Source organism: Hydractinia symbiolongicarpus, chromosome 8 (genome assembly GCF_029227915.1).
Source record: "Hydractinia symbiolongicarpus strain clone_291-10 chromosome 8, HSymV2.1, whole genome shotgun sequence".
In the NCBI taxonomy this organism is placed as follows: domain Eukaryota; kingdom Metazoa; phylum Cnidaria; class Hydrozoa; order Anthoathecata; family Hydractiniidae; genus Hydractinia; species Hydractinia symbiolongicarpus.
Window position 1 is genome coordinate 24990520 of NC_079882.1, and position 19873 is coordinate 25010392.

A 19873-nucleotide genomic window follows, 5' to 3' on the forward strand; every position below is an offset into this window, starting at 1 on the left:
TCATCTCGTTAAAGGATGCCATTTTGCAACAGATTGTTCTGTATTTTCAATAGCTTCGCTCCAGTGTTGATGAAAAGTTCCACATGAATGGCTACCTAACAAGAGTTTACCAATCACTTTGCTTAATTTATTCGAGTCTTTGTGCATCACCATGAGCAAGATATCAGCTGTTTGCAATTGGTCTGTTGGAATGTAAAATTCAATCATTTCATTGAAAAAAGGATTACACGTATCCTGTATAATGTTGGATTTATATTTTCGAATTAACTTTCCATCGTTCAGTAAAGAGATTTTAACATAAGGATCTAAAGAAACGAAAATTCAGGTAAGATGGAGTATACTGATGGACGGATAGAAATAAAGTTAAGCACGAGCGTGGCAAAGTAATTTTTTCTAAAGTCTTTTTACAGTGCAGGGAATAGTTTTCTTTGGTCTGCATAACGAAAATGCTGTTTTAGACAGCTTTCCTAACTTTTCCTTAAAGGGATAAATTCAAATTGTTGATATAAATAACAAAGTACATCAGTTTATATTTTATTTCAGAGTAGGTTAAAATAATAATAGTTATATCTCTTTCTTACACAAAATTTTGATAATGCTTAGCTAACTCACAGCATTGTTAGCTTTAGATGGTTATCTTTTAAGGCTGTTTTCCCACTCTGGAAACACCCTAGATCGTCTAATTTAGGCCTAATTTGATATTACAATGTCAAAAACGTATAAGAAAGGCTATGGTCGGAGTTGCATCACACTCACTATGCCAATTCATGGCATTGCAATAGAGCGTTCGCCTCCAGTGCGGAAGGTCTTAGGTTGAAACCCCTACCGAGTTATTCCAGAGATTATAAAATTGTGAATCTAGCCTTTCTGCTTAACATCCAGCTTGAGAATAGGATTGATATCTTATGCAGTTGTCTAGAAACGGTTGTTGTGCCTGCACGCCTTCCTTAACTCAAATGGGAGCTTTAAATGCACTAGGTACCCCTTCGCAGGACCCTCGTTGATAACAGTTCCTATAAAATCTGAAGAGGCTATCCTGGCTAAATAATAATAAAAATGCTGCAATTTAAAATCTGGTTTTGAATACACTTACTTATCCGGTTGTTAAGAATGGATGTATTTTTTTTATCCTCTTGCAATTCTTTGCCACTCATTACCACGCATATTAAACGTTCAACTAAGGGAAGATGACATAAAGAGACCAGGAGATATCCATAAACATTTGTATCCTAAAAATAGGAATAAAAAACCAAAGCGGTATAAGAAACAAAGCCTGTCTGATGAAGCCCTTGTTTCTTAGGTCATCCCTTTACCCACACAACATCCTTTCTCTACGAACGATACTTCTAAAACTCCACTGGAGAGTAGGGACATCCAATCAAAAAAAAAGAACCAGTTGAATCTGCAAATGCAGACATTAATCTTTCTAAGCACACGAAGTCAATGTATGTCTTTATTTTTGAAAAACTAATCAATACCTTTCTGACAGGAAGAAAATCTTCTATTATTGTTGTTTTTATAGCGTGATTATACAAACTCATATCAATGGAAATTGCTCCTAGCAGCGTTTCTTGATAAAATGCATCAATATTCCACAAACATAAATAAAGAAAACTTTCTCGACATTGATGTTCTAGCATTTTAAATGTAAACCTTTCGTCTATACTAATCTCATCATTTATTTCATAAGTTTTACTGACTTCCGTATTTCTTATACTGCCATTTGGTTGGCAAAGTAAGACTTTTATTTTCACTAAATTACTATCATTTCCTTTATAGCAATGTAAATTCTTTATAGAAATAATCTTAAGTGTGAATAATTTGACAAAAGATTGGTAGTACAGCATGATTTCAACTTTTGCAGAGTGATCAGTAGCATGCCCCAATGTTTTGAGGCGAGCTATATCCGGTATAACAAGAGTGCTCCACAAACGTTCAGGATTAAATTGTTGGTACAAATTATATTGGCATAAATCTACATGCATGTTTTTTTCGTTTGTTTCATCTCGTATTTTTTGATCTTCTTGTTCTTCAAGTATTGCAGTTTCAGCATGTCGTTCTTCGTTTTCTAATTGCAACCGTTTTAAATATTCTTCCCGGTATGCTAAAATCTTCTTCAAAATAAACACCACTATTGCAACTAAAGTGACAATCATGATAAAAACCAAAAAATATCTTTTCTTTTTGCCAAAATCCTGTGGCATTTTGATTATAGTGATTTGTTTTCCGCGTATCATAACATACGACGTTTTATAGCATTCAAGCTGTTAGCTTCGTGCACGCAGCATAACTAGAGTTTGCAGAAACAAGAAACATATTGAGCATGAAATGCCGCAAATAACCGTATTCGCAACTCAACCTTTATCAATCACTGGCAAAATCATAAACCATGTTAAAACTTAACAATATCAGTAAGTGTAACTTTGAAAGTCGCTTGATTCAAGAACGGAGTGCAATGTTTTAAATTAATCTTCATATATCTTCATGATGACAATGAAATATAGGTGGTGGTGATCGTGACAGATGTTAAAGTGCATGGACATTCTTTTACACACACATACATTCATTATGATATTACACAAAGAATGCAAATAAATGTGATCAGCTATCTTCTCATCATGTTGACAACAAGATTTAAATATTACGCAGGTACAACATAAATCAATTGTCCTTTGTTGCTCTGCCTCGAAGCGTATTTTAGGGAACTCTACAAAGTTTATATTGCCTAGATGTGGTGTTATATTCAAAATAATAAAATGTTAGAGAGCGGCTAATTGATTTGGTTCACATAACACATTCGGTCTTGCATTTCCTTATTGCAATAAACATATACATGTAGTCAAACTGTTCATCTATAAAGTCTCCAATTTGCACTGATTGACTTCACTTTGCGCGAATGATCATAAGTGAAAGGTGCCATAAACATGAAACCGAATAGATTTCTTCACTTGACAAAAAAATAGAGAGAGAAAAAGTGAAAATCGAATAAATATTCAACGAAATATCTTTTATATACGTTTTTCTTTTATTCATAGACGGCTTGAGTTGGCCATCCGGCTCATACGGCCTACCAAGACCAATAACAGGGTGTCCTAATTATTGGAAAGAAGGTGTTCGCTACCAAGATACAGAAGATGAACATAGCAACAATAAAAAATCTGGATCGTATCACTTATCTGGTTCTGTTAACAGACATGGCGTTCGCCAAGAATTTTGTATAAAAGAAGACAGCGTATTTGATGAAGTTGACTTACAGTGGCCAGACGGTCAATACTGCATATTTAAATACGGTAGTGAATGTCCAGAAGGACTTCATGAAGGTAATTAAAAATAAATTAACTTTCCATCATATAGATAGATTTTAAACAGCTCTATATTGCTTCGGAAATGACATTAATTTCAATTTTCAATTTTATGTTCGATCTTCGCTTTGAAAAGAAGTCTAGAAAGCTTATGAAATCGTGCGATAGAATTGATATGCGCGTTTGCAGCAAGTAAAATAACGAATAGCTATTGGTGCTTGCGTAAATAGACAAAAAAATATGATTCTAATTTATCCTTATATGTAGGTTGGGTATTCTGGGATGACGAAAATATCGAAGAACTCGATGGTGGAAATATGGTGCAAGGAGTTGTACCAGAAGGAGTTTATGAAAAAGACACTTTGATATATTTTTGTTGCAATAATAAAGGCCTTAAATCCAAACCTATTGAATTGCCATTAAACAATCAGTTTTACCTTTTGGCTTACAGATCGGCAGAGTGTCAGCAAGTGAAGGGAGCAAAAGTGACATCAGAGTACGTGCAATGGGATGATGAAGATAGAGGGAATACAAACGCACATAGTAAATTCGTTCCATATGGAGTTGAGTTAGATTCCTGGAATACAAGAATTTTTTACTGCTATTACGATACTGGTAAGATTTGTTTCTTAATGAAGCAACATAAAAAAGATGCTAATGGATTTGTTATTGTCTATTGCAATCATCTTAGAATCTGCCTTAGGTCCATCAAACCCGATGTTGATGGAGTGCAGTTTTACCGACGATATATCTCACTAATTGAAACTAAAAATTAGAACCAAAAAATTAAATTTTATAAAAGACACATGATCCGGGAATAATAGCCCCAATGAAAGGCAAACAACGTCTTTTGGACATAGCAAGGTCGTCATCCGACGATTTAATTTTCCCTGGGTGATGATTTTTAACATTGTGTCTAAAGGAAGGAGATGTTCAACTTCTAAACAACTAAAAGAGTGCTTCTAAAAATATTGTAGTAACGAAACTTTACCGTGTAGTTTCCACTCTTCGATTATTGTTGTAAAGTCTTAACTGTTTTTAAAGTTTTCACGAGTATTTAATCTTCAAGTTCGTCTTATTTTCTTCATACAGGTATTTGTGGTAAACACGGCACATTTTGTCGCAACAGTACAATTGATGACTCGTTTGAGCAAGAAAAAAGCGTGATTGTTGAAAACCCAAATTATGACAAGGAAGTAAGTTTCTTATTTTTTAACCGGTTTGTAAACTTGCAACTATGTAGGGATATTAATTTTTTTTTTAATTCCTTTTCTTAGAAATCCAGTACTCTTCGTAACTTTCTTGACAAACGAACAAAGGGTCATTCAGCAGTGGCTGTCGCAATTGGTTGTTCTGTCGCTGGTATTATTGTAGGAACTACATTAGCTGTTGTACTAGTGAAAAGATACTTGAATGCAAAACTTGGAGGCTATAACGGTATCAAAGTAGACAGGAACGACGAAGAATCTTTTCCATTGCCAGACCACATATGGTAATGAGAATATAGAGAATAAAACAATTTAATGATTGTATTACAGAGACTTATTACACATAAGTGGTATCAGAAGAAAAAGAGTTAAATTTAAAAAGGAGTATGGCATCCTTAATATGGCGATAAGGAAATGATTGCTTAACAAGATATCACGAAGAGGAAATAGCCACCAAATATAACAGGCTTGACTGAACTAACTTAAAACCAAGCCTTACAGGATTTTTTCCATCTGTAATTTTATTCATAATTTTTACATTAGTTTTCTTACCATTTGTAAATAATTACAACACACGTGTAAAAGACAAACTATTTTGTACTGTATATGGACATATATATAGAATTGTCTACTCCTAAAAGATTTTTTGTTTCATCACAAAATTGCAAAATATTACATTAAAAGGTATTGATGGATATAAAGGAACCAAAAATATCAGCAGAAAATTTGAAAAGTTAACCAAGGCTTAAGTCTACGTAACCTGACAAGGAATCTTTAAAACAGTTATTTAAAAAATAAATCTTTTTTTTCTAATAAATTGTAACATAAATTACAGAAATAGCAAGATTCAGTGATTCAAAGTAGTTTTTTAGAAGGAATTAAGTTACAATCAGATCCAAAAACTTTTTTTAAAGCTGTATTTACACTTATAACAAAAAGATCAATTAAAATGGTTTGTTGAGATTTGTGTTCACTGTTGTCAAATGGTATTTTTTGATATGTTTAAGAAAAGAACTCATCAAGAATATCTCGATAATTGTAAATGAAAAGGTGCTATACCTAATAAAGGCAGAATGTTTATTTAAAGTTTTTCAATTTTTAATGTTAAAATAAAAGACAGTCATAAATAAATAAAAATAATATAAAATGAGATAATATATATTCATAATTTTAAAGCTTTCTAACTTAAATTTTATGATTATCTGATTTGTCTAGCTGAGCAGACAACATTTTTTTCTCTTTCTTAAATAAATGAAACCTGGTGGATAGCTATCACCGTTTGTTTACAAACTTTTTAAACATGTTTCTTTGACTCATTTGTACATTCTGTTTGAACTACTACTCTTTGATGACGTCGCATCTCAACTAATCACTAAAATTTGGTACGCCTTTTCGTCAATTTCAGGCGTAAATGTTTGATCTATTGATTATATACATGTAGTTTAATGTCCTTTAAATGAAGAAGATGATCGTAATTACTTCTGTGGGGAAGTACTGGTTCCTCTGGAACTTTCTTTGCCCTCCACCGCAGATAATATGTTATAACACCAACGAATATAACTAGCAGTGATACACCTGACACAACAGACATTATAATAAGAGGCGTTATTTCAGAATCTTTTTCCTCCTGCGAAGGAGTGTCGGCATATAATTCACAGTTTTTGTTGATGATGTATTTCTTTACAAATCCGATTTGTTTTTCTTGGTTTCCGGGATGCATTTGGCAAACCTCATTAGCCATTGTTGCTCTTTCCGCAAATCCTAAAAGAATACCAGTATTTTATTTAGAATTTTTTTAAACATCAATTTGCTTTAGTGTCGGCCGTAGTAAAGGTGAATAAAAACAACGACGACGATAAAAAATAACGACAACGACAAAAAATAACAACGACGACAACAACAACGAAAAGTAACGACGACAAAATTAACAATGACGTACCTGGATCGTTTAGACAATTTCTAAACATTTTTTCATTCTGGATTTCTAAGACAAAACGAAAACTAATTAAAATATTGCTAATTTTAACCCTTTCAATAGTGGTGGCAACGTTAAATTCAAAATAGCATAAAATCCGAAAGGTGACCAGATTAAAAATTACTTACTGTTGGTGATAACCTTGAGGAGAAAATTTCCACATTTAGCTGAAAAAAAATTTTCGTGTTTAAAGGACAGGCTAAAAAATAATTCCTAGTCCTGCTCGCATAATTGGGGATTATATAAGATTTGGTCTCAATAGTGCCTGAAAAGACACAATTAATGTCTCGAATGATTTTTATTTAAATCGGCATTTTTTTCTAACATTTTTAAAGTACTATATTTTGGTTTCTAGTTAACTTAACCAGAAACAATCCAGCTACCACCTTGTTTTGGGTTAATATCTTTTATTTGGTGCTTTCCAATTATATTTATTTATGTATGCCAATTCATATTTTTTGTCTTTCAAATGTTTAGGATAGACTCCCCAATTAACTAGAAAACCTAGAAACTTAGAACCTTTAAGGTAAAACCTCTTTCCCTGTGCTTGATAGGTTTTTTTATATTTAGACAGGTTCAGTTCAACTATGAAAAAGCTTAATAGTACCTGGGGACAGAATTGGGGCTCTCCCTGAGCCATAAATTCGTCCGCTAATTAAAATACACGGGAAAATAAACGAAAAAAATTTAAAGAGGGCATAAATGGTTAAATTATACCCACAGGCGTAGATTGTGTATATATCTCAACAATTTTAATCAAAAATTTGATATATAAATACTTCAACACAAGAAGTGCTACTACTACATATAAAACCATAGAAAAATGGAACAGTATCTTTAAAAATAAATGTGGCAAACTTTTCTAGTCCAAACTGATAAAGAATAAAATGCTGCAGTTATTATCAGAAGTATTCCAAATAGAAAACATATTGGAAAAATACTGGAAACATAAAAATTCTTGGAGGTTGGGACAAAGGAAAGAAATTTGTATCTAACAAACACCCTAAACAAAAATTGAGATTACATCACAATGCATCGAATAAAATTCCTTACACGGAGCTTTCAATGATATTCTCAGTGGAGAGGTACTATACGGAACAGATAGGAGTGTGATATTGTATGTGAAGTCAATAACGGCCGGTATGAGCAACGAGAATGAGTTTTTCTATAACAGAAAGAAAAAAAAATGGTTTATTAAACTTTAGACTTAAGATAATGGCGGCTAACTGCAAGATTTATAATTCGTCGCACGACATTATTATTCGTCTTATATTTATTGTTCGTACGGCGTTTGACACTTTTATTTATTATTCGCCGTACGACATATATTGTTTGTTGTATTGTAAGTTCGTTTTTAAGTCATTTTGACGTGCCATAGTTACAATATTTATTGTTTGCCATACAACATTTCTGGCAAGTTTATCATATTTTTGTTTTGATTTTGTTATGGCAACGCCTGTCATGTATTTTGACCTTCCTTACAAGAAAAAATTTCAAAAGAATATACTTTTTTTAATTTTCTAATTCTTCTCAAAACGAATTTTCTGACAAATAAAATAATATTTGGTGTGCTAGTTAAAGTCACTTTGAATGCTCGAGATATTTCAGATTTGCATCTTAGTAATAAGCAGATATTACATGATCACTCGTTGAATATGAAGATTTATCCACTAGGGGGAAAGCGATATATCCTTAACGAGAATGGATATGCCATACAATATCTGTTTTTTCTTTATACATCCGATTGATTTTTGTTTGTTGCCTTAACGTTATGTGCTTCCAGTATTCAATAACGTGTTGCCGCTTCAACCATTTTTCGAATATTTTTTAACCAATCATATACAGTAATTAAACTTAAAACAAACAAATAAAAATGTTTGCGGACGATTTGAATTATTGAAATTAACATGAAATTGATCACAAGTTAAAGCAAAACAAAAGTTAAATCAGCGTGAGGTTTTACTCCATAAGACGGTTATATAATAATATTTTTTTTGTTTCCGAACGATTTAATACCAGGATAATTCTTTCAGCTTCTACGACTTTGCAATCAAAGGTTCTGCTAAGAAGCTTTCAGTGAATTTTTAGCTCCTATTAAAGCTCTAATAGATTACTCAACTAAACAATCAGTTAACGCGAAGATTTATCATTACAGTAGCTACATCAAAATATGAAGAAATACCTTTTCATTATAAAAATTGTAATAATTTGTACGGGTACTGTTATTATCATTCACTATCAATATATTTCCCCAGTAGAATTCACCTGAAATAATAAAAAACACAAGATCAACGAAACAATATATTATTCTAGTTTTCTAGCTCTCAACTTCCATACCGCATTTCAGGAACGTTTAAGTGCTCGACAGTGCCTCATTAAGGCTTGTGTTGGAAGCTTTTAGTTACAAAACAATAAGTACGTGAATTCAGTCGGAGTTACAACGTTTAAAATGTATTAAACGAGTTTGGCAGAATAGTTTACCAACTCTTGTACCATTTGAGATCTGAGTGACGTTAAACAGAATTTATACATTGTGTATTTTGTCTGTAGTACGAACACTCGACAGTATCACTATCTGTCTATTTTTCTTCCAGTTGCGTTTTAAATTAAGAAAAAATTGCCTTAAGATTGATACTGATGGTTTTATTTCATTAATGGCAATTCATTACCAACAATGAAAGAGTAAACAGGTGGCTTTATCAATATCAGCGGAGCCTTTATGGCACCTATATCTTCTTTTTAATAGTGCTAGACCACGCTTATCGTCATTTTACAAATCCTACTGCACAATATGCGGTATTCATGAGATGAGTAAAAGGTAATCGGACTGTCACCTAGAAACGTGTGATTGCCAGACGAATGTTCTACTGATTGAGTTAACCGGCCCCATATGGCTTTAAAACTTGAATCCATGTTGAGATTTTTACCTGGATAAGTGAATTCCATCAATCGAACAACTTCCACGTAAAAATAGAATAACTTCGTTGCTTCTTGTTGTATGTACATAGCCTTGAGCAGATTGGAATTTGCTCCTGTTCCATTGTAAGGAAAACAATTTCCAAGTTTATGGAACAAATTCATCGTAAAAGGGAGACCTAAAGAAGAGCACAAATTATATTTAATTTTGCATAGCTACTTTACTTGTGGAAAAACATTTCGGTTACGCTTTTGTTGAATACCCGGTTAACAAATAACTACTAAAGTTTAAAACAGAATGTTAAACGTGAATAGAACCGAAAGTGAGAATAGTGCTAAATTAAAAAAAATAAAATAAAAAAAAGATAAAAAAACTGTGGACGCATCCCAACCTCGTCCGAAGGTCTTGTGACCCTTGAGCCGTTATTACGGAGTAGCTAATTATTCGCTGCTATAAAATTCATTAAAAAAGCAAACCCTGGGAACGAGGTTGGACACATTTATTGGATGAAAAAAAGGGGAACAAGCAAGCTTATACGTAAGTGGACTTGATGACACTCTAAAGCACACAATTTCAAATCAGATCAGTATTTATTCTTTCTTAAAAATCTTTTGGTTTGAATGTTTTTTCTTCCACCTCCTTTTTATTCGAAGACAAAATGAATAAAACATATTTAGACGCATATCATTAAACAGTCCGAACTCAAGTTATTTCTTGATCTAATACATTTTTTTTAAAAAAAGTGAGTTGATACTAAGAGTATTTATCCACAGAAAGGCTCATATGTGAGATAGAAAATGTTAGTTAGTGACAAGGTTGGACTTAACGCGATTGGTATTATCTGCGGGTGGGCTTATTAGTTGAGTTTTATGTCGTTGTTACTAGATGACCCTTAACACCAACTTATTTCTGTATCTATCTATTTTTAAAAAACAGTTTAGAATTCCTCTAGTTAAGTTGTGTCTTGAATAAAGAAAACATTGCCCTAAAATTGGTTAACATTTTTTCATCATTAATGATTTGCAAAGCTAGCCAAATGAATTACACTCTCCATTTTGCATTTAAAGTAAAAATACCAAAAATATAAGTTATGTTATATCTAAAGCGCCCTAAGAAAGGCGTAAAACTAGGAAAATTAAAAACACTTCATATGGTTCAATGCAATCATCAAAGCTGTTAGCTAACTTGATCAAGGCTATACAAATCGAATAAAATGATAAGCTGCATCGCCTGTAAGAATTCACAACGAAAGGCGCAAAATTGGCGCTATTTAAAACAGGGCGAATCATATAATCTTCTTACTTTTATTGACATAGTTGGAGATAAAATAGCTTTTGTCACATATTGATTCTAAAAGAAAAAGTAACTTGAAATAATATGAGAAATGTGTGTTCCTCATGTTCGATATACACAAATAAACAAATAAACAAATAAGCTCACCATTTCCAGTCAGATCATGTGTAATTGGATCCTAAACCAAAATAAGATGACATTCAAGAGGCTTCTTAAAATGTAATGATGGAGTTACATAACATAATTTTTGCTAGCTACTTTTAGAGACTCAAACAATGAAGGATAAAATATTCTTTTCAACCATACATTACACGTCGTCGTATGATTTTCACTTTGTAACCATTTAAAACATTTAAGATTTTGTTTATTTGATGAAACAATTTAAACAAAATTTTATAGAAACTTCCAGATAAGATAATTCTACACTCTGACATCAAACAATTAAACTCTAAGTATCCTTAAATTTCGCTTTCAACGAAAAATTTCAGCCTCAACATACAAAAATGCACCGTACCTTGTCAGCTGCACACCAAACAAACAAATAGATGAAACAAGCCCAAAGAAAAGTATACATTTCTACAAAATTCAACAAAATATTTTATGCCACTTTTGATGATTTACACCTTGTATTGTCTACTTGTGTTGTTTATCCAATGAACTTCTATCCCGCTTTTTTATACAAACTCTCAGTCAGCCGTTGTTTATTTTGAATTGTAATTCGAACCTGGTGTGAAAGATCTTGTCAATTTTCAAAGTCTATTGTTCTCGTGAAAAGAGAGATATTATTACACAAGTAATAAAAAGAACATAAAAGGGAATTGCCTGTATCTTAATCCTGGACATCTTTCTATCTCGAAGAATGATTTTGGTCCCTTGCGAGTTTAAGATTGGGAGAATATATATTTGTAAGAAACTATATTTGTAAGCGTTTATATAAACTGAAACTTCGCCGAAGGCACCCAATTTTTTTAATAGTGTATGACAGGTCAATGAACAATGCAAGTCTTTTGAAGAATCTTAACTTAACAAAGGCCTTGTTTAAATCTTCGCCCGTCGAAGTTTGGCTTAACTTGAAAGAAACGTTTGTATTCAGATTAGAAACAGGAAAAAATAACAACAAGTGGAGTACAAAATGGCGCAATAAACAAGTGTTTAAACATCCAGTGAAGAAGCTTTTCACATCAATTCAGAAAGAGCCAGCTAAGGGTGAACCTATTTGTGATAACCGCAATAATGCAGTTAGTTATAACGACTTATTAACATTAAGGATCTCTCTATGTCAGTGTGGATTTAACAAAACTTGTTGTTTGTTTACTCTGATTTGTTTACCAAATACCAGCTGCGTAAAATGTCAGTGTGTTTGTCTTGTATGTAATCTGTCATATTTTTTAATAAAAATAACGCAATTTTGTTTTTGACATAAACCTAAAATTACTAAATTAACTCAAAATTGTAATTATTACTTTTTCAATTGAACATTGGAGGAGATCAAACTACTTTAGACATTTTTAAAAGCTATCCACAGCTTCCCTTTTCAACCAAGAATTGTTGGCAATTCAATGCTTTAACGTTGATTTTTTGATTTAAAATCCACCATATTTGGATTGTCTTGTCCAGTAAAGTCGACTTTGGCCTTGTTTAGTAAAGTAAGCTTGATGCTTAAATAAGGTGTTTCGTTCTGAAAGCAACACTGTCCCTAAACAGCTCAATTAACAAAGTCGCTACAAAGAAGGTTATAAACGATTCAACAAAGTCATGCTAGTTTACTTTGTTATAGTATGGATACTTTAAAATAATTACATGGGAGCTTCTATTCGTAAGGGTTGCTTAGAGAAAGTGTTGGTCGTTAATTTAAACCATTATGATACCACATTTTTTCACTAAAGTTTTTTTGGTGAACTAAAAACAATTATCAAAACCAAAAGCACTTTTTGAAGCAATCTTACCGAAAGCTTCCTGTTTATGTACAGTTAAATAATGAAATCCATCATAGAGACTATGGTGACATATATTTTTTACCCCATCTTTATTTATTTTGCGGTAGGCAAACCTTGACCCTCGGATAGTAATGATTATTTAATTTTTATTCTTGCTTGGGAGGGGGGCGGGGGAGGAATGTTTACCTGAGAGGTAGTCGCGGTTTTGCGACGTTTTTTATTATACTGGCTTCACGCCGGATGTAGCCCGACATGAAACTGTATGTACACCCGGAACATCGTCCTGGCAACTCACAAATAGTAACACACCCTTAGAAACATAATACTTGCAACTCTAGTGCATAGATAAAAAGTTGTTAAATATAAATAGTAGAAAATATTGGAAAGTGTAAAATTTTATTGAAAAAAAATTGTCATTTATATATAAAAAATTGGAAAAGTTTATTTTAGCTGCTCCATGAAAACATTACATTCGGACTAATACATTTTGATACACGATTAACTATAAAACCTAGTTAATAATAACAACGTCCAGGCTGAGATTTTGCCAGAAATTAAGAACATATTAACAACGTACTCAGTCTAAATTCTTTCATAGATTATAAGAATAAAATAATTAAGTCTAGAATTACTGAGAAACAGTGTTTCCGAATTTTCTTTATATTAGTATACTTGCAGGCTTTACTATGAGACAATATTTTAACATCATCTTTTTTTTGCAATCCTAAAAATATTCATCATCATCATCATCATCATCGTTAAATCTGACCGTATATTTTCGTAGAACACAAAATAAGAACATTTAAAGGTAAAAAAGTACATCCAGGCTCAGGTGAAACAAAAACGTGGTTTGAAACAACAATACAACCTCGTACCCAAGCATTCTTATTCGCTTTCTGACCGCGCCATCAGAATGCGAAAAGGAATCTCTAGGGACGAGATTGACAACAATCTATAAACATAGTAGAGTTAACAGACATCAAGAAAGATTTAAATAGTAACCAAGACTAGCCTGGAAACCAACATTTTTACTTGACATTTAGACCGGCACATTAGCTCCTTTATCTGTTTACAGACTGTTGTTATAACAGCATAGTTAGCACTAGATGTATCTTGCAAAAAGCAACTATTTACCAATGCAACAGAAATAACACATCCATAAAGAAATTTAAATTTTTTCAATTTTCTTGTAACTTGCACAGTGATGAATATGAATTCATTTTAACCCTATTCGGTCCGGTTTTTTTTTAATAACTCCTGATTGCTTTGTTATATGGCTATGATACTTACTGAGTTTCAACATTTATCTATCAGACACCTGCATGCAAATTTTTTAGGTCCCATACCTTTCAGAGGCTTTGATATTGGCCATTACTCGAAACTACCCCTAAAAATCTCTATGAAATCCTTATAATGGAGAAAATATAATAACTCCTGTTAGGATTATCCTTAGAACTTGAAACTTGCAACACAACTTTGTTTCATTAAGAAAAATCATTTTGATTAATTTGAACACGTGACTAATTCGATTTCCCGATTTTGTCGGATTTTACCCGAAAATCGGAAAAAAACGGATTTTCGGGCAATTTTTGGCACTTTTTTATCAGATCCATGTAAAAACCGGAAGATATGTTAAATAACTTTTATTTAGCTTTCAGAAACTTCAAACAGAATGTAAAAATTCGCTCTAGAACAAAAGTAATTATATTTTAAGCAGATAGTGGCATTTTTAACAATTTTTAAGCTTTTGATGACGTCACAGAAAATGTGCTGACGCAAGCAAATTTTTTTTGGCGCTATTTTGTTCCTTTTATGACGTACTATAAGTGTGCCAAGTTTGATTCAATTTGAACAACCTTATGAAAAGTTATTGAGGGGGGGGGCGGAATCCGCCCCCCCCCCCCCCCCCGGTCATAGTATGTTCGAAAAACCCCGGACCGAATAGGGTTAACACCATTTGTAAAAAATACAGTGCTGCCAGCAAAGAAAACCAAAATGTGTAAAAAGAAAACCAAAATGTGTTTTAAATCCATAGATGACTAAACCATCTAAATGAAATAGAAGTCGTATAGACACTTCTTGAAAATCTCTCAGCAATAAAAACAGAATATAAAAGGTATAGGAATTTCTTTTAAAAAATTAACGATGAATCTAAAGAGTAATATGGAAATAGACTAACATTATCTAATAGAAATTCCAAGTTATTAAGAATAATTATGTGTAAAGTAAAAATTTCACAAAACATTTTTTTTCAGAAGCCTAATGTAAACTAGAAGCTAATGCTTTTGACAAGAGTGAACGAAATAAATCTACATGCAGAAATATTTTCCGGTTTTTTATGTAGAGCCTATTTTATTATTTGCTGCTCCGTTTAAACCCCTGTCTAGTCATGCCTGTGACTATAAAAGTGGTGACTGTATCCCTTCTGCTTATCGTTTAGCATGAGAATAGGATTGATATCTCAGGCAGTTGTATAGTTGAGCGATTGCTGTGTTTACATGATTTTCGTAGCTCAAATGGGAGCTTCAAATGCACTAGTACCCCCTTCGCAGGACCGTCGTTAATAGCAGTACCAATAAAGGCTAAACAATTTTAATAATTAAAATGTTCGACCGGTTATAATTAGACCGGCTTTTATTGGAAAGTGATAATATATGTATCTTGTCGTTAGTCTGTGGAAAATCCACAGTATTTTGCCAGTCACAACAATGTCAATAAAACTATATCACACTAGTTATTTGTAGCTTGAATATTTCGTGCGTAGTTTAGCATGATCCGGTTTAGGTTGACAGACAGACAAAAATCCACGGGTTCACCCGTCCTTTAAATTCACCCGTCGCAACAAAGTGGATAGAAATATATTGCATTTGATATTCGTTTTACCGTAGCACGTTTTTTTAACTCAACGGGGGATATGCGCAGGGACAGACAAAATACGGCTATTATTAAAGAGAAGAACAAATAATTTGGCTTTCAAAAAAGACACTTCGCGCACTTAAGGGGCTGATCAACAGAGTGTTTTCGTACTCCTGTGATTAATCAAAAAGTGGTGCAGACCACAGAGAATCTTTGAACCCGTTTTTTACTGTTCAACTGTTATAACTGCTTCGCAATTATATATTTCGAAGAATTGTACACATTGGTACGGTGTATATATGTGCCAAAAATTGTCTATTATAAACCATTTTATTTAAGTTTATTTTGTCCAAAAATGGTTCCTTTTTTTGTGATGTTTCTTGCATCAACCACCCATCTGTTTTCAGGACGTCGATTTGTATCAAAAAATCATGTTAATATTGCATTCTGCCTGTGATCAAATAAGTTGGAAAGAGGGAGATCATTTTGATATATCTCTAGTTCCAATACTCTACTACCTTAAAGACTACCAACAGAAAACAATGTATTTCGTTGGTAGTAAGTAGATAGAATAACATAAGCATGTGAGCTGCCACAAGGTTCAATTCTTTAACCTATTCTTTTTCTTGTTAACATAAATGACTTTTATACTTGCTCCGAAACTTTTAGGTCAACAACTTATTTCCTGATTAGAAAAAAACCTTTTTCTAAACCATCCGAGCGGACAATATTTAAGATGCAAAAATATTGTAAAGCTATAAATAAATTAAATAATACACTTAGCAAAGTTGAGGCAGAAATCAACCATGAGTGACGATTTGAGAATTATTATTTATTGTCTTGCCCCTAAAACTAAGGACAGATTCGATGACTCTGTATGTATGGGAAATATATTTAAATCTAGTCTTTTTAAAACTCGAAGCCTGTTTGAATTCGCAAGTTATAATTCTTAATTTTTTTAGAGAATTAATTAAACTCGATGCTGGAGCGTAAAAGGACAATATCAAAATATACTTCTTAAAGTTTGTAAAACACGGTGGATATAAACCCATCATAGTCTTCTAAAGTAAAACAAAGTTAAGGACAGAATGCTTGAAAAATTAGTTTTTAGATTCGCGTCAAGATGGAGTAACTACTAGCAACAAATGTACACGATGAAAATAGATTCTTACACGGCGGTCGTTTTTTTTGAAAGTTGTTTTTCCAGTTTTAAAAAAAGGAAATATCTGTCATAACAGGAAAATGGTGTTTTCACACAATACATATTTGTGATTGAAAAAAAAGCTCATGTTTGCGACAAGCTTAATTTTGCGACAAGTTTATGTTTGCGACAAGTTTATGTTTGCGACAAAATAATGTTTGTGACAAAATAATGTTTGCGAGAAAATAATGTTTGCGACAAGTTCATGTTTGCGACAAGTTCAAGTTGGCGACAAGTTTATGTTTGCGACAAGTTCATGTTGGCGACAAGTTCATGTTGGCGACAAGTTCATGTTGGCGACAAGTTCATGTTTGCGACAAGTTCATGTTTGCGACAAGTTTATGTTTGCGACAAGTTTATGTTTGCGACAAAATAATGTTTGTGACAAAATAATGTTTGCGAGAAAATAATGTTTGCGACAAGTTCATGTTTGCGACAAGTTCATGTTGGCGACAAGTTTATGTTTGCGACAAGTTCATGTTGGCGACAAGTTCATGCTTGCGACAAAATAATGTTTGCGAGAAAATAATGTTTGCGACAAGTTCATGTTTGCGACAAGTTCAAGTTGGCGACAAGTTTATGTTTGCGACAAGTTCATGTTGGCGACAAGTTCATGTTGGCGACAAGTTCATGTTGGCGACAAGTTCATGTTTGCGACAAGTTCATGTTTGCGACAAGTTCATGTTTGCGACAAGTTTATGTTTGCGACAAGTTTATGTTTGCGACAAAATAATGTTTGTGACAAAATAATGTTTGCGAGAAAATAATGTTTGCGACAAGTTCATGTTTGCGACAAGTTCATGTTGGCGACAAGTTTATGTTTGCGACAAGTTTATGTTTGCGACAAGTTCATGTTGGCGACAAGTTCATGCTTGCGACAAGTTCATGTTTGCCACAAGTTCATGTTTGCGACAAGCTCATGTTGGCGACAAGTTCATGCGAGCATGATCACACAATCAATATTTTAACAAAATCATGGCGTTATAAAATAAAAAATCTACTTAGGTAAAAAAAAACGGATAAAAGAAACAAGAGTCGTTAAGTACCACTTACTTAAAAAATGAATATAAATGCAGATTGAAAGTAGATAGAAAGCTGACACTTTAAGTTAAGGACTTGTTAGAGAAAAAAAGGGAATTATCTGGTTTAGGTCCGAGAAAGGTGAATGCCGAAAAGATTGACAAGGCTAGTTTCCAATAACTTGATATTTTGTCAAAGTCTGCTCGTGCAAATGCAGTCAAATGGAAACAAGCCTTTTCACGTTTTTTTATAATAATATGGAAATATAACCAAGCTGGGTCATTATTTTTGTTTCTCTATTTTTTTTAACAATACACCTATGGTTTTTAACCTGAAATCACAGACTGGTATTTTTATAAAGCATATTCTTATAAAATAAAAAATAAAAAGCGTGTAGTTAGTTGCAAAAAGTTTATTCAATCTTATCTTCGATTCTTTCTTTTCTTTTGTTATATTAATTACCCGCATTCTGTCTCGGCGCAATTTTATAGGCGTCCTATAGGCACACGAAATGTGATAGAAAAAAGGACGGGCTGGCGACTAGAATAATAATTAAATAAAGAAATAGAGAAAACGAAAATATTTGAAAAGTTTTTTATCTTGGATTATTGCAGCAAGTTGAAAAGATTATTTTGTTTGGTAATGGAAACAATACCGGTTTAATTTGGCATGGTTTTAAAAAACACATCGCACAAAATCTTATGTAATAAAATTTTCCTGTCAAAATATTCTCACAGAAAGTACACACAGAAACCCATACAAGACCAGTATCCTGACGCAAAGTTAAAGAAAAAGAAAGCCTTTTTTACTAATTTTTTATACGAACTTTAAAAAAATGGACTTTGGAATATAGATTTGTTAGTTTAGAGAATTTGGTTTTGAATGGATATCGTGCACACATATATAGTCACTAACCACTCTTGTCATATGGAACTCGTAAACATAGCAACTCTGAAAGGCGTAGAAATTCCAAAGGATTAGTATAGATTATAGTTTGTTTACATTGAAAATCATACCCATGTTTATTTTAATTGCAAATTTTTAAAAAAGTGTTTTTATATTTCCTGGCCTAGAAAATACGCCGACAATAGGTCGATAGAATATTTGATATGAGGAAGGAACATCTTGTTAGCTGAGTGCATACTTATATATTATGACGTCTGAATTGGTAAAGAGACAGTTTACACAAGCTTTCTACAATGGCTACTAATCTCGATTACCTGAATTTTGTGAATTACCGGACGATAAGTCTTATGCTGTTGGCAATGCTTGTAAAAACCTGAAAAAAGTGCATCCGATCTACATGCATAGAGTTGTAGATAATTTGAACCAAATAACAAGTATCTTGTGGTACTATGTTTGGTCACAAAAAAAGCTTTGACTAACCTCGTCCCCAAGACATCTTGTATCTTTTCTTACATCGAGACGGCGACATAAAAAAAGAGTCGCTAAAGGAGATTCGGCTTTGAACAATCTTCCCCTATTTTTAAATGACTTAATTAAACTCTTCATCCCAGCAAACAGGTGTCAAGCTGCAGTTAGAGCAAAAAAAAGTTAATTTTTCAACGTAAGATGATTGAGACCTCTCTTTTGTTTCTGGTTACATCATAGCCAAAAATAGAAGCACTATTAACAACCACATCTATAAATCGTTCATCTTTAATCCGACAATTAATCAAGTTGCGGTGAAAAGTTATAAGGTGTATTAACAGTCTGCTCTCTATGGTTCGTGGTCGTAACCAATCTCGTTTCCAGGGGTTCTTGCCTTTTTATATTGATGTAGGCGACCGTCAAGTAAGTGATAGCGACTCTGGCATTAGGCAGCAAACCAGTAATATTATTATTCAATACTATATTCTCATTAATAAGCGATCAACCAATATAACCCGACTGCTGGGATGACAAATTTTTAAGTAGCTCAGGTTTGTAATTTATCAACTATAAAAAATAAAAAGAGACTTTTTTTCTAACATTCTGAAATTACAGAATGGTCGACGTTAGGTCCCACAAAATGGCGAAACATCGGGAAAAAAGTGTCATGTCAGTAATTGGCATAGCTTATCGGTTTGGATTTAATCAAATGATCTAATATCCTAAGTCCTACGGTTGACAAATTCAAATTGTGTAAATCTAATATAGAGCAGACGAAATTATTAGTTCTGAC

At 32.9% G+C, this 19873-nt stretch overlaps 3 protein-coding genes across 4 annotated transcripts; 1 reads left to right on the forward strand and 2 right to left on the reverse strand.

The window, feature by feature from the left end:
- Window positions 1-2237, reverse strand: LOC130653878 (synaptotagmin-2-like). Its single transcript, XM_057456378.1, has 3 exons — window positions 1359-2237; window positions 1094-1229; window positions 1-305 (listed from the first exon to the last, which is right to left on the reverse strand). Exons 1-3 carry the CDS (start codon window positions 2235-2237, stop codon window positions 1-3), a joined length of 1320 nt encoding a protein of 439 aa, XP_057312361.1.
- A 12-nt stretch (window positions 2238-2249) lies between these two features.
- On the forward strand, window positions 2250-5197 carry LOC130655775 (uncharacterized). Its single transcript, XM_057458573.1, has 5 exons — window positions 2250-2649; window positions 3036-3320; window positions 3570-3917; window positions 4395-4498; window positions 4580-5197. The coding sequence occupies exons 1-5, from the start codon at window positions 2586-2588 to the stop codon at window positions 4796-4798; spliced, it is 1020 nt and encodes a 339-aa protein (XP_057314556.1). The 5' UTR covers window positions 2250-2585; the 3' UTR covers window positions 4799-5197.
- Window positions 5198-5526: 329 nt separating this feature from the next.
- Window positions 5527-13852, reverse strand: LOC130654737 (uncharacterized). 2 transcript variants are annotated; one of them, XM_057457353.1, is made up of 9 exons: window positions 11210-13852; window positions 10843-10873; window positions 10705-10768; window positions 9413-9580; window positions 8668-8750; window positions 7539-7650; window positions 6614-6652; window positions 6450-6494; window positions 5527-6271 (listed from the first exon to the last, which is right to left on the reverse strand). In XM_057457353.1, exons 2-9 carry the CDS (start codon window positions 10843-10845, stop codon window positions 5931-5933), a joined length of 855 nt encoding a protein of 284 aa, XP_057313336.1. In that variant the 5' UTR covers window positions 10846-10873; window positions 11210-13852; the 3' UTR covers window positions 5527-5930. The 2 variants fall into 2 exon arrangements, with proteins under 2 accessions (XP_057313336.1, XP_057313335.1); XM_057457352.1 differs by having other exon boundaries at window positions 5528-6271; window positions 10705-10752.
- Between the last annotated feature and the right edge of the window lie 6021 nt (window positions 13853-19873).

Coding starts and splice junctions, on each gene's coding strand:
- LOC130655775 (XM_057458573.1), top strand. CDS start 2,586: ATGCAAATAAATGTGATCAGCTATCTTCTCATCATGTTGACAACAAGA. Junction 3,321..3,569: donor TCCAGAAGGACTTCATGAAG/GTAATTAAAAAT, acceptor CCTTATATGTAG/GTTGGGTATTCTGGGATGAC. Junction 3,918..4,394: donor TTACTGCTATTACGATACTG/GTAAGATTTGTT, acceptor TTCTTCATACAG/GTATTTGTGGTAAACACGGC.
- LOC130654737 (XM_057457352.1), bottom strand. CDS start 11,269: ATGTATACTTTTCTTTGGGCTTGTTTCATCTATTTGTTTGTTTGGTGT. Junction 7,651..8,667: donor ACAATTTTTATAATGAAAAG/GTATTTCTTCAT, acceptor TTTCTGTTATAG/AAAAACTCATTCTCGTTGCT. Junction 6,495..6,613: donor CCTCAAGGTTATCACCAACA/GTAAGTAATTTT, acceptor GTTTTGTCTTAG/AAATCCAGAATGAAAAAATG.
- LOC130653878 (XM_057456378.1), bottom strand. CDS start 2,237: ATGATACGCGGAAAACAAATCACTATAATCAAAATGCCACAGGATTTT. Junction 1,230..1,358: donor TTGGATGTCCCTACTCTCCA/GTGGAGTTTTAG, acceptor TCCTATTTTTAG/GATACAAATGTTTATGGATA. Junction 306..1,093: donor CATTCTTAACAACCGGATAA/GTAAGTGTATTC, acceptor TCGTTTCTTTAG/ATCCTTATGTTAAAATCTCT.